At 41.7% G+C, this 13281-nt stretch overlaps 1 protein-coding gene across 1 annotated transcript; it reads left to right on the top strand.

Annotated features, from left to right (window-relative positions):
• Nucleotides 1-213: 213 nt before the first annotated feature.
• BNIP3 (BCL2 interacting protein 3) lies at nucleotides 214-11009 on the top strand. Its single transcript, XM_052799474.1, has 6 exons — nucleotides 214-371; nucleotides 3854-4037; nucleotides 5205-5289; nucleotides 7947-8053; nucleotides 8161-8310; nucleotides 10027-11009. Exons 1-6 carry the CDS (start codon nucleotides 335-337, stop codon nucleotides 10076-10078), a joined length of 615 nt encoding a protein of 204 aa, XP_052655434.1. The 5' UTR covers nucleotides 214-334; the 3' UTR covers nucleotides 10079-11009.
• The last annotated feature ends 2272 nt before the right edge of the window (nucleotides 11010-13281 follow it).

The raw sequence follows: 13281 nt of genomic DNA, 5'->3' as shown, positions 1-13281 counted from the left end.
CCAGCACGGGACCTCTCCCGTTGCTCCTGGAGGCTTGGCGGATCCGCAGACAAGCCTCCCCACCGGCCCCGCCGCCATGGCGGCGGCAGCGCCTGAGGCAGCCTGCAGGAGCCTGAGGGAGCGCGCGACCCACCTGACTCCGCCCCCCCCGCCTCCCGCCCCGCGGCGGCGGCCAATGCGAGCGGGCCGGCCGCTGACGTCACGGCGGCTGTGCCCACAGGAGCGGAGGCGGGCGGCGGCGGCGGTCAGTGCGCGTCCCGCCGACCTCGCAGCTGCCCCGGCCCGGCGTGTCGCTCCGCCGCGGCGGCGGCGGCAGAGGAGCGGAGGCCGCGCCATGTCGTGGCTCAGCCCGCAGGAGGAGAACTTGCAGGGTAAGGGCCGGCGGCCGCTGACAGGGGACACCGGGCCTGGGGCCGCCGCGGGCGGTGGCGGGGTCCGTGAGGCGGTCCGGCCTCCCCTCTCTTCCTCCCTCCCCCGGTGCCCGCCGGCCTGCGCGGCCGCGGGCGGCGCTGCCCTCAGGGGCGGCGCTGAGGCGGGCGGGCGGTCCGCCGCCGCCCCGGGCCTACCTGGAGGCCGGGCGCGGAGGCGGGGGCGGGCGGTGGCTCTGCCGCCGCTGCCCGGGCGCGGGCGCTTTGCGGGGGGCGAAGCCGCGGGGCAGCGTCCTGCGGCCGTTAAGGCGCCAGAAGCGCGCCTGCCTCCGTGGGTCCGGGCAGCCCCACGGAGGCTTGCTGCTCGGGCGGTGTGTCCCTCGGCGGGGCCGGGCAGGCGAGACCTGACGCGCTGTGCCCGGTCAGCCCCCGTCCGTACGGGGCGGGTTTCCCTACCCTTCGGCTGTGCCCGTACCGCAGCCCGGCAGTCGTTGCTCGTTAAACCGTCCTCAGAGCTTCCTCGTCGCGCAGGGAGATGAAGACTTGGGTGGAAGAACGGGTCAAATGTGAAACGCCCTGGTGTCTCGGTTGTGTAGCTGAACTGGCAAGTAAGGCTAGGTTAGCGTAGATCCTCGTGAGATCTGTGCACTGGGGCAAATGCAGATCCTTCCTCCTCAGAAGAAACCATCTGCGGGCAGTTTGGGATATGCCTTCGAGGAGAGATCAGGGTCAGTTGCGCGTATTGTGCGTTTCGCTGAAGTCGGAAGGAAATTTACCTTGCCCGTGAAAGATCTGTGTGCAGCTGCGTACTAAATTGGGTGATTTACACGGTGACTTTTAGCAATTTAAGGAGACATTCTCATTTTTCTGTGGAATTTTGCTTTTTTGTTTCCGGTTTTGAAAGCCATACGTTAAGAAATTAAGATTTCCAGACCTGCTGTACTCCCGCAGTATGTATCCTGGGCTGGAATATCGTATAAGATCATTCTCTTCAAAATCCTTCCCCACAACTTGGTCTGTTCAGTTTGCATTGCCGTGTTACGTGTGCTTTTATCTGTTTGTATTTCCAGCCTCGTAAAAATACGGTTTCTTTTGTCTTTAAATGATAATAGGACACTCCTAGTGCACTAGCACAACCTTACTCTCAAGAGAGTCTAAAAAAAACCCAACAAACGTGTAAAACACAGGTACTTCTGTTGTAATCTTAATCTTCTCTGTGTTTTATCATGCATTCACTGTTCTGTATCCAGTAAGATTTCAGTAGGTAGTGTTAGTTCGCTGTATGAAGCAGTTATGTTTGCCTGTGGTGCTGATGATTGTTGAAATGTGAGCGTGCCTCAAATAGTACACATCTTTAGAGGATAAAATAGCTTATGAGCATGTATACAAATCATTGTAGTGCAGTCCACACAGCATGAAGTCGTTCTGCTTTTATAAGCAGAGGAGCAGAAGCTGAGGTGGGACGTGCTGAGGAGCAAGGGCAAGTAGACTAGGAGCTAGCTGATACTCAAGGTAGCTGGAGCCAGAGCTCCAGCTGGACACTAGCTTAGTTTAAGCTTCAGTGGTTGCGATCATTCTTTGCTAACAACTGGGGCTTTTGTAAGTTTTGGGGGAAAGAGTAGGGGAAAGTTTGTCTGGGTATAAACATGTACCCAAACACATACCACATACGGTCACATGGAGGGGGAAAAAAAACCACAAACCAACTGTCCTGGTTTCGGCTGGGATAGAATTAATTTTCTTTCTAGTAGCTCGTATAGTCTTATGTCTTGGATTCAGTATGAGAAGAATGTTGATAACACCCTGGTGTTTTCAGTTGTTGCTAAGTAGTGTGTAGTCTAAAGTCAAGGATTTTTCAGCTTCTCATGCCCAGCCAGCAAGAAGGCTGGAGGGGCACAAGAAGGTGGGAGGGGACACAGCCAGGACAGCTGACCCAAACTGGCCAAAGGGGTATCCCATACCATATGTCATGGCCAGTATATAAACTGGGGGGAGTTGGCCTGGAGGGATTGCTGGTCAGGAACTAACTGAGCATTGGTCGGTGAGTGGTGAGCAATTGCATTGTGCATCACTTGTTTTGTATATTCCAATCCTTTTATTGTTATTGTCATTTTATTATTGTTGTTGTTATTATCGTTATTAGTTTCTTGCTTTCTGTTCTATTAAACTGTTCTTATTTCAACCCGTGAGTTTTACCTTTTTCCTTCCGATTCTTTCCCCCATCCCACTGGGTGGGGGGGAAGTCAGTGAGTGGCTGCCTGGTGCTTAGTTGCTGGCTGGGGTTAAACCACGACACAACCAAAACAACAAACCAGTTGTGAAGTAAAAGAGACTATCCAGAAAAATGCTTCTTCAAAGCTCGTAACTTAGTATGTTTCCATTTGAAAGACACTGTGGTCATCTGGCTTTTTAGAAGAGAGATATTAATGTTACTAGTGCAGATTAAGCACTTTGGCTTTTTGCTGGTTTAATTTAATTTATGAACCTTCAGTCTCTTCACAACCGGTATATCTTTCTTCATTTGATGTTTCTATGTCAGGCTAGATCTCTGCATTGGCTTCTCTGTTCCTCTAAAACTGCTCCTTTATTCCTTCTGCTGTTCTCTTGAGCTCTGCCCCAGCCCCCCTTCCTCAGCAGGAACAGTCCAAACACCACTATCTGTCTCTCCCTTTCCGTGCTTATGCCTTGGACATCATTTCTGCTGTGCTCACCAGAATTCAGGGAGTTTCACTTGCCCTCTTTCTCCTGTATTTACTGTTACATTTCCTGTAAACTGTTCTAGGATGGGCACAATATATCTATCTATTTCCGCTGTTGTTTACACACCTAAGCATGTTAGATAGGTAAATGCCACTGACATTTATACAATTCAAATACTCTCTGTCCCTTGAGCTGATATTTATGAGACAACAGATACAGGTCCTTTTGTGCATTGGTTACTGCTAGCCTAGAAGAGAGTTGTTACTCAGCACACTCTTAAAAAAACAAAGCAACATGTGACTGTGTTAAATATACTGCAAGTAGCAAACACATGATCTAGTTGTTGCCACATATCCTCTATTGCTTAACAGTAACACCTAAAAATCCTTACGGAAAAAGGCTAAACAAAACACAGTTATTGGACTTTCAATAAATTAATAAATAAACTTTGGCAGAGAAAGTCCTTGAGATTGTTTGTTTTATTTGGCTACCGCCTATGTTGAACAATAAAAATTAAGTGTATCCTGAAATTAAAGATCTTCAGCTGCAGAAAGAGACACAATGTACTGACCAGCTTCAGTTCTGTGAGACTTCCAGGTCACTAACAAAAGCATCGCCACATTTTGGCATTTCATCATGTTTATTAGCTGAGATGTCAATGCTAGTACTTCTGCATGTCATACTATAATGTCATGCTGGGGAGGATCAACAGTCTCATATTTTACATGCCTTTTATGCAAAATCACTTGGTTTATTCTGCTTCTATTTTCAATTATGCCAAGCAGGTTCCTGGGTGGAACTCCACTTCAGCAGTAATGGCAATGGCAGTGGAAACACTGTCACTCCAACGAGCCAAGAACAAGTACCAGCCTCTATTTCCATTCACAATGGTGACATGGAGAAAATACTCCTTGATGCTCAACACGAATCTGGAAGAAGCAGTTCAAGAGAAAGTTCACATTGCGACAGGTAAACAAGATGCTTTATTGTAAGCAAAGTAAAGGTCACTATTAGACAAAGCCATTTTTATGCACAAGTGGCAAAGACAAATACAGAAATGCTTATGTGTATGTGTGTGTTTACATATGTGTGTGCATATACATGCGTGCAGAGAGGAAGAGATAGGAAAATTTCATATGTAAAAGATTGATATTTAAATACTAGAGTAATGCCTGGGTAGAAGCCTGTCCTGAAACCAGAAAGAAATTACAGGGGAGAGGACTCCAGGAGAGTTGTCACTTCTCATGAGGATGCCATCTTAGGGTTTTGGTGTATCCTGATAAAGGCGGCCAGCAGCAGCAGCTGAACTTCCCACGGGTGTGCTGCTCGTGTACAGGCAGCAGCCTTGTTCTAATAAATAAAATACACTGGAGCCGTGTGTGGCTGTCATTCTAAAGGATCAGTCCTTGTGCAAGCAGTGTCAGTGCTGTTCTTAAGAGCATATAGCGCTACTAACACTGCTGTCTGCAACAGGAATGTCAGAGAAAGGTGATAATAAGCAACTTGTGTTTTGTAATGAGGTACATCAGTTAATAGTTCTTAGGTATTTGCTAAAGAATTGTCCTATATCTAGTTTACAAATCATAATAGATTTCTAGGAGTATAACACAACAAAACAACTTATATCTGATGCAAATTGTCAGTCAGTGTTGTTATTATTTGATTTTGATAGGCTATGAAGTCTGCAGCCTAAAGTTTATTTAAAAAAAAAAACAAAAACCAAAAAAACTACAGGACTCAAAATAGACAGTAGGTTGCAGAACTTCCTAGCCTTATCTGGCTAGTCTGAATTCAAACCAAACCCCACTTTATTCCTCATTTGCTGCCCGTTGTTATTTAATAAGTAACACAGGCCAAATCATACAGCCTCACAGGCATATCTCTGCACTGCTGAAAAACAGCTCTGTCCAGCAAACTTCTTGGCAGATCGTTAGAAGATCAATGATTAATTGAATATGATGGCTGGATTATGTCACCCATTGACAGATTAATGTCTTAAATTATGGTCAGGGCACTGTAGCTCTTTGGGAGAACTGTGCATGTAAGCTTCATTGACTAGCTTTTAGTGCATAACATAAACAAGGTCATAAAAAATTTATTGAGTTCTTTCTTACTTGTGCTTCTCTCTTTATCAAGCCCTCCTCGTTCCCAGACACCTCAGGACAGTCACAGAGCTTTGGAAATAGAGAGTCACAGCAGTGGAGAAAAGAATAGCTTTCAGGTAAAAATCTTATCTTGCTTTGGGAGAAAGAATTTCTTACTCTCATTGTTTGAAAACCAGCATTAGGAAATAAGAGGTGAAGCTGCTAATGTAGAGACTTAAATAACAGAATAGTCTTTGTAGAATCAGGTTTTGTGTATTTGTATCTGACTTGCATGGATTTTTTTTTTTTTTTTGTTAATCTGTAACCTGAGATATTTCAGAAGGATTTAGGTGCCCTACTATCTTGTCTTTTAAAATGGTTGGGTTCTCAAATGCCTCTTTCAAGCCACAAGTTGAAAAGGCCAACCTTCAGATCCTACAAGTAGCTTTTAGGAAAAAAGGCAATCCAAAAAATAACCACTAGTCTAGAATTCAAGAGAGCTGGAGTCAGCACCTACCTAAGCCTCCAACTTCTGGTGATCCTGAGATGTATCATGGTTTCTTTTGTCCTGTGAAGTGGGCATTATTCTTTACTCAGTAGGTCGATTGTGATGTAAGTCTAACAGATTGAGACAATCAGATTTTACATTAAGATATATAGGAAATGCATTGATAGGGTGGGTATATACATGGCTATTTATGTGAATATTAATGTTCAGTGGGCAATTTACCATGCAGAAGTTTCCTCTTCCCCCACTGACTGTCAATTTGGCACATTTCATGCATCCCCCACAATGAAATTTTATTTAAATGCACTACCACTGGTGCATTATGAATTTAAAAAGTGAATTTGACAGCAGCAAGAATTCCTAGAGTCACTTAAATGTGACAGCCAATAACATACATTTTCAGAGCGCTGCCATGGCTTTATGATTCCATTTTGTTTTAACAACTAGTACTTAGCATTTCTACACGCTGCTTTGGAAAACTCGCTGTTAGTTCTCATTTCATTTTGTACCTTTGTTTACATAATTGCAAAGAAAATTAGTAAATCCATTTGAGAAAAGAGTGGGGAAAACGGATACTATACATTAACCATGTTTTATTGATATACAGCTTGTTGCATGATGACAGGCTAAAATCTTAAGTCTTCACTGTGATTAGATACTGGCTTTTAGTATGAAAAAATTTACTTATAAAACATTTTGAGGAGTGAAGTATTAAAAGTATTTAAGTAAATTCCTCTGCTCTTCCAAAGACTTGGTGTATTATCTGGGGTAAATCGCTCTCCCTGCACTGTTTATATACAAAGAGAGATACTATTTTCTCAGTAAATCGAAGTATATTCCATGCCTGTGACTAATTCTTACAGGGTTAGCAGTTAGCAATTAGAAATCAAGATGATATTTCACTTGGGGCCTCTGCATGAAGGGATGTACGACGTACAATAAACTGGCAGAAGTTACCAGCACTAACAGTTACTTGTGCTCTGATGTGCAATGTTATTTCTTTAATTCTAGTAAGAACTCAGGACCCTTGCATCTGACTAAAAAAACAGATTTCTTCCATCACTTCCCTCTTTCAATTACTGTTGTTTATCATCTGTAGCTGAGTGTGCACTGGCTATTATCATCTCAGGGTCTCCTTGATTTCCTTGGCTGTCTGTATTAGTTCATGGATTATCTTCTTCTATCCCATGTTATGAACTTTTTAAAACAAAGTCTATGTGTTTGCTGTTAGTACAGTATTTAACCTTGTGGGGTTTCAACTTCATACAGTTTCTAAGTTATACAGACGTATCAATAATACGTAGTTTTAATCAGTTCTCAAAATTACATGAAATGTGCTTGGTCCCATTGGCTCTTCCTTTATCTGAAACTCTCCCCATTAGAATTACCACCTTTAGGTTAGCTAAATATGTTCCTGGAAATTAATTATTTTATTTTATATTTCCAGAAAACCCTTCCTATGTTTAAAGATCATTATTTAGACTTTGAGAACAAATAATCAAAAGTTAGAAAACCATCAGAATTAAAGTTGCCTGGACAATTTTATTTCCATTCTTAAGTGTATATGTCTGCATATATAGCTATTTTAATTCTATGATCAGATGCTATTTTTATCACAAGACCTTGGCTCCATTTAATGCACATGTATTAAGCAAGAAACTATTCTTATTCAGCATTTATGCTGTAATTCACTTGAAAACAAAGCCACTGTTTGTTTGAGGGTGTTTTTCTGCACAGATGTGTGCAGGTCAACCTGGGCTCACTTCACCCCTATTTCCAATACTGGCCCAAAAGCCAGGTAGCTTTATGAGACTAGAAGTAGTTTCACTTGGCTTGTGCTAGCTTGATCAAGGATCTTCAGGTGAGTATGACATTCATCCAGTTTTGAATGCAGGCAAAAAGTTTCTTCTGCCAAATGTCAGTCAGATGTGTGAACTGGAGATATTTTTGGATCCTGTATGTAAGGATTAAATGCAGGGCTCTGGCATTTTATTCCCAGGGTAGTCTTTACTTAAGCAAATATGGGGTATGGATGTGGGATATGGTCTTTTCCATTCACATCCTGCTCTGATGACAGATGTCCCTCCTCCCTCTGTCTTTATCTAGGATCTAAATACTAAAGTAGAAGGGATATGGAGAGTCCACGGTGGGAGGAGATAGGAGAAGTGAGCTTCAGAGGTAGTCTAGCATATGGTCTTCGATGCAGAACAGGAGCTTTGTTTTGCAGTACTAACTTCCTACCTATCGTAGTTCTGAGTAGTGTTTGATAATGGCTCTTTGTTGTAGTCTGAAGAAGATTTTCTTGAAAGGAAGAAAGAAGTAGAAAGGTTCCTGAAGAAGAATATAGATCGGATATGGGATTGGTCCAGCAGGCCTGAGAACATCCCACCAAAGTGAGTGCTGTCAGTTCTTCTGGATGAACTCAGGTGCAGCCTTTACTTCCACAAGTCTAGATATGTATCTGTTAATGCTGTGACTGTGTTTTCTTCCTCAAAACTAGGGAATTCCTTTTTAAACATCCCAGGCGCACAGCTACTCTCAGCATGAGAAATACCAGTGTAATGAAGAAAGGGGGGATATTCTCAGCAGAATTTTTGAAGGTTTTTCTTCCATCTCTGCTGCTTTCTCATTTGCTTGCCATTGGACTAGGGTAAGTGTAAATTAAAAAAAAAAGGTAGATTTTTTTTTTAACCTGTGTTCTCTGAGGTGTAATTCTGACTCCCAGTTGCCTCTTTGTCTAAAAGATGGGTAATACACTTTTTCCATAGAAGGGTGACATACAGTTATTCAGGAAGTGCTTTCTATTTGTCTGTTTGTGGTATTGCTGAATGTATGAAGTTTTCCTTTTCTGCTTTTCTCACTAGTTGAGAATTTTTCAAAATAATTAAGGGGCAGTGAAATTAGGAGTTATATGTATGAACCATAGTTACACTTAAACAATACTTGGTTCCATTGGAGATATGACTGTTAATCTCACAACTAATTGCAAAGGAAAAAGATACTATTTAATATATTTTAAAATTCCACTCACACCTGGGAGGGATGGGGGACGTGAAACAAAGTGGGAATTGGTGTTCTTTAGATGATTTAGGGGTTAGATGATCCTTCTTTAAAAACAGCTGCAGAACACAGACTAAAGGGAAAAGATTAAATGCCTTTTAGTTAGGATCAGAGTTTGCCTGTGCCTAAGCATGGCAGATTCTCCAATACCAGCAAGGAACTCTGGGAATCTGGGCATGTCTAGCTGCTCTCCCAGCAGAGTATGCTGTGCCACACCAGAGGGCTCAGGGAGAAGTCAGATGAGTTCTGGGGTGACACCTGTCATTAGCTCTGGTCCTGCTCTTTCTCTGCTCACTCCTTTGCATAAATCCTGAACCTGATCAAGGCTGTGAAAGTTGAGAGTGAGGGGATGCAAGAGATTGAGGGGAAGAGGAGGGCTCTGTGCAGCTGCAGTAACTGGAAGGAGGGACAGCCCAAACCTTCTGTGGTCCGTGTGGTATGCTTCATTTTGGATGGATGAAGGCACAGGTTATCTTCCTGTACAAACCCAAGATCTCAGCCACATAATACTGTAAAAGTAACATGAGACTAATTTAACTCCTTCCAGAAATAAAATGAGTAATTGGACAAGATAGAATAAAAGCATAATGGAATTTTCCTTTCAAAATAAACAAGTTTGGTGATGTAAGTAAGTACTTATTTTCTTCCTGGTCACCTCTACCACTGCTGCAAATTTGCATCATTCCAGTTCCATAATGAGTGAGTAATAAAGTCACATCTTCAGGAAGTGCTTAATGTAGCATCAGTAAAATAGTTACACTTCAAAATAATAATTTCTTTAAGCTACAAGAAATATATGAATAGAAGATGCAGTGTAGGGCAGCTGTGAACGCATACCAAGCTGGGAAATAATGACTAGAGAAATAGTAAGAAGTACATGAAGATGACAGTAAAGTGAGAGCTTTACAAATTTCAGAGGTATTCAGCAAATGGAAAAACTTAAGATAACAAAAGGAAAAAACGTAATAAAACATCTGACTTTGAGATCTGAAGCAGTGTGTCCTTGCTAACCACATACTTATCTCTGACTCTTGCATTCCTGAAACTGAACAGCTTACACAGAATTGTTCAGTCTTAGAGCTCAGGGAGCATTACTAGAAAAGGGTGTGCACAAAGTCACTAGCAACTGAAAACCAAGTTTCATAGTGGTCACTTGATTTGCCTGCTTAATTATAGCTGGCACTGCTGCTCCTGCTGGAAATTACGTAACTAGTAACCTGATGAGGAAAAAAAGTGTTCTTGCATGCTGTATGTTCTTTTTAAAATGAAGTGCAGCACTCACTGACCATGTGTTCTTGGTCCTCAGGATTTACATTGGAAGACGCCTTACGACCACAGCTTCAAGTAGTACGTTTTAAAGGCACTTGACATCTAGTTTCAGAGCAAAGAAAATACTCATCTGGGAATACAGGAGGTGAACAGCAGAAACATCTGAGCTAGCGATGACTACCTGATCAGTGTGTACTTGTTCTGTAAATGTGTTCATGTTTAGTAAGAATGGGAAAAGAGACACTAAAGCTAATGTATCATATATAGTCTTCTGGATCAATTCATAGAGCTTTTTTCAGATGCATTAACATCTGTTATATTGCTTTGTAGTGAAGTATCTTTGAAAATTAAAAGAACTTGATGTTTAAAAACAATCCTAGCTTTAATATAGCAATCTGATTCAGCTAGGTATTCATCTAAACTGCTGCTTTGTTGTACTTCATGGATGCGAATATTTGTCACTGCTGCTGTAATCGTGACAATAAGGGATTAGCCCAAAACAATGTGTGGCCTTATGTACTATATATGGGAATTTGGAGAAGCTTTTACCTTGCTTGAGGCAGTTTCTTCCTTACGTAGATTTTACTTAGTGTGCTCTCACATTTGTGTGAGATGTGAAGTGTTGAGAGACACAGTCAGCTGGAAGGAATTAGCATGAGTGAAACTTCCATCAGTTTTTACTAGTTCGGAGTGTGATGCACAACAGCCTGAATTAAAATTTGGACTTTAGTGCCTAATACATAGCTTCTTTTGCAAAGATGTTTATTTAACTCCCCAATTAATAGAAGTTCCTTCTGTTGTATCTACTTGCAGGCTACTGCTTCTCAGTCTTTTTATCTGTAAAATAATAAATTTGTCTTATTTGCCTCATCCTTGTATAGATTTTAAAAAAGGGTTGCTTGCTTATTTGTTTTTACTAATAGAATGCCTTTTCATTCAGTGATTGTACCTTATTTAATGAGAAGAAAATGAATGTTTGCCAAAATATGTTTTATATATTTAAATAAAAAGGTTCCTTGTGGAGTCAGAGTTTTCTCATTCCTTTTTCTCTAATAACTGTTGAAAGTGGCTGATAAGGCTCTGTCTTTAAACATGAGTTTCATACTGTGTAACTGACAAGAAAGATGTTTTCACAGAAAGCAACTTCAGTGCTTGTTCTTAAACTGGAATATGGCTGAGCTGTCAGTAGAAGTTGCTCAGTAAACAAACTCACTGAACTTGTAATACATATTCTACTTTGTACTGTTGTCATCATTTAAAAATAAATTTGCTTTCTACTTTTATCTTTGTCCTTATTTAGCAGTACTGACTTCTGTGCTTGAAATGGAACCTGTAAAAATGTGGTTAGTGGGCACCTGGTAATACTGTATGGAGGGCAGGACCTGCCATCATGCAACATCCCGTGGCTGCAGGACTGGATGCTGCTGTGCAGGCCAGCACATGTGTTTTGTTTTCCCTGGGAGTAAATCACTTGTTCTCACTTGTATGAATTTAATCACACACCTTTTACAGGTGGACCAGTATCTGTTTGGGTTTTTTACTGTCGTGCAATAAAAAAAATGGATTTATAGGATTGTATTAATTTCTGAATAATACTTCCCCTATGTGATGTTGGATGCATTTTTTTATCTGACTACAGGCAGAGTTGAACCTCAGTGCTGCACCAAAATAGTATTAAAAACATTGGTATCAGAATGACTGTTAGATCAACTGCTTCCTCCTCCTTTGAAAAAACAAGATTTATTTTTTTTAATATCATTACATCAAATTAAATAAAAGATTCCTTATAAGTACTGCTAAAACCCCAACAACTAGTCCAACTCCTCACACCCACCATTCCTTGAATTACAGCAGGTAGAGGGGGGTGTTTGGTGAGCACCAGCCTGTGTGCAGGTTCACGTTTTATTTAACCAGGGTTCTTGCCTTGTTCCTTGGTGTTAGATATTTGTTTTCAGTGAAAGTGAAGATACACCGTGTTGGAAGTTCCCTGGGTTCATATTCTATTACAACTGGTATTTTAAAAAGGAAGATTCACAGCAACGGTTAAAGGCATTTTAGGATTATGCTGAAGTAATACTCACCTGAGTACTCCTATCTGCATTGCAAAGTTAGTTGTACGAAAGTATCTGTTGTGAATAAAGGAACTACATCGGTTCTTTGTTCTTTTCTCCTCTTAAACACAGAAGCAAAGAAATCCTGTATGGACAGGAAGAGAATTACCACCCTGAAAGACCTGCAAAGTAGGCGTTTGTTAACTTCCTTGCAGTAGCTGGAACTCTTCAAGCCCAGGCTCGTGCATGAGGCTAAAAGCAAAGGTTGGAGCAGAAGCAGCCAGAGCATATCCTCTCCTTGGCAAACTGGAACAGGTGAATGCCAGCCTGAACTTTCTTGTTAGGCTTTCATGTCCTGTATAGCTGTTACCACAGATTAAGGTAGTAAAATGAAAAAAACATTCTGTATATGTAAGCCATGTTACTTATTTGCATATTTATCATTACCAGCACCTTGACAAGTGGTATATCTATTACCTCTCACAGCTGGTGAGAAAACATTTCTAATTTACATTGCTACTTTGCTTTGAAATGAGAAGTAATTTATGTTACAGTGTCCCTTATTATTATTATTCCATCAGCTCCACCATCCCGTGGGATCACGCTCATGGGTATCATGCAGAGGGGTAGATCAGCCTTTACAACGTCGGTCTTGCGCAGTGTGGTACCCTGCCCAGCAGGTCATCGCAGCCCAGAAAACCCCTCACTCGTTGTTGGACGTTCACTAAAATGGCTGTGGTCAAACTGGAGCGAGCGAAAGCAAACAGTGCGAGACAAGAACGGGGAAAAGGAGGGCGGCAGAAAAGTCATCTCAGTCTCTTGTTCCACAGACCTTTGCAGACGGTCAACTTTTTCAGCTTAGGCACAATGAACAAGGGTTTTAGAGGTAGTTACACATTTCATCCTTACTCATTCTTAATTTACATTGGTTTTAATTAGAATTACATGCATAATCATCTCTGAGGATCTGATCCTACATCCTTGATCTTGCAGGGGATGAATATAGTTTCGGCAGCTTTTTCAGAGTGCATGTGCAGGTGCATGATAATTTTCCTAAAGCTATCAAGCAGAAATAGTTTGTCCATTTTCAGTTATCACAGAAAGTTGAAGGTAATAAATATAGATACTTGTTTTGTGGATAATATGGACTGTGATTCTCTATATTTCATCAAGAACGCAGCAGCAAGGTGTACTCAGGGTGCTAACGCTGTACTTGGGTAGTGGAGCACTGACTACACAAG

The sequence above is a fragment of the Harpia harpyja genome, chromosome 10, assembly GCF_026419915.1.
Source record: "Harpia harpyja isolate bHarHar1 chromosome 10, bHarHar1 primary haplotype, whole genome shotgun sequence".
Classification (NCBI taxonomy): domain Eukaryota; kingdom Metazoa; phylum Chordata; class Aves; order Accipitriformes; family Accipitridae; genus Harpia; species Harpia harpyja.
This window is presented reverse-complemented; position numbering and strand designations above follow the sequence as displayed.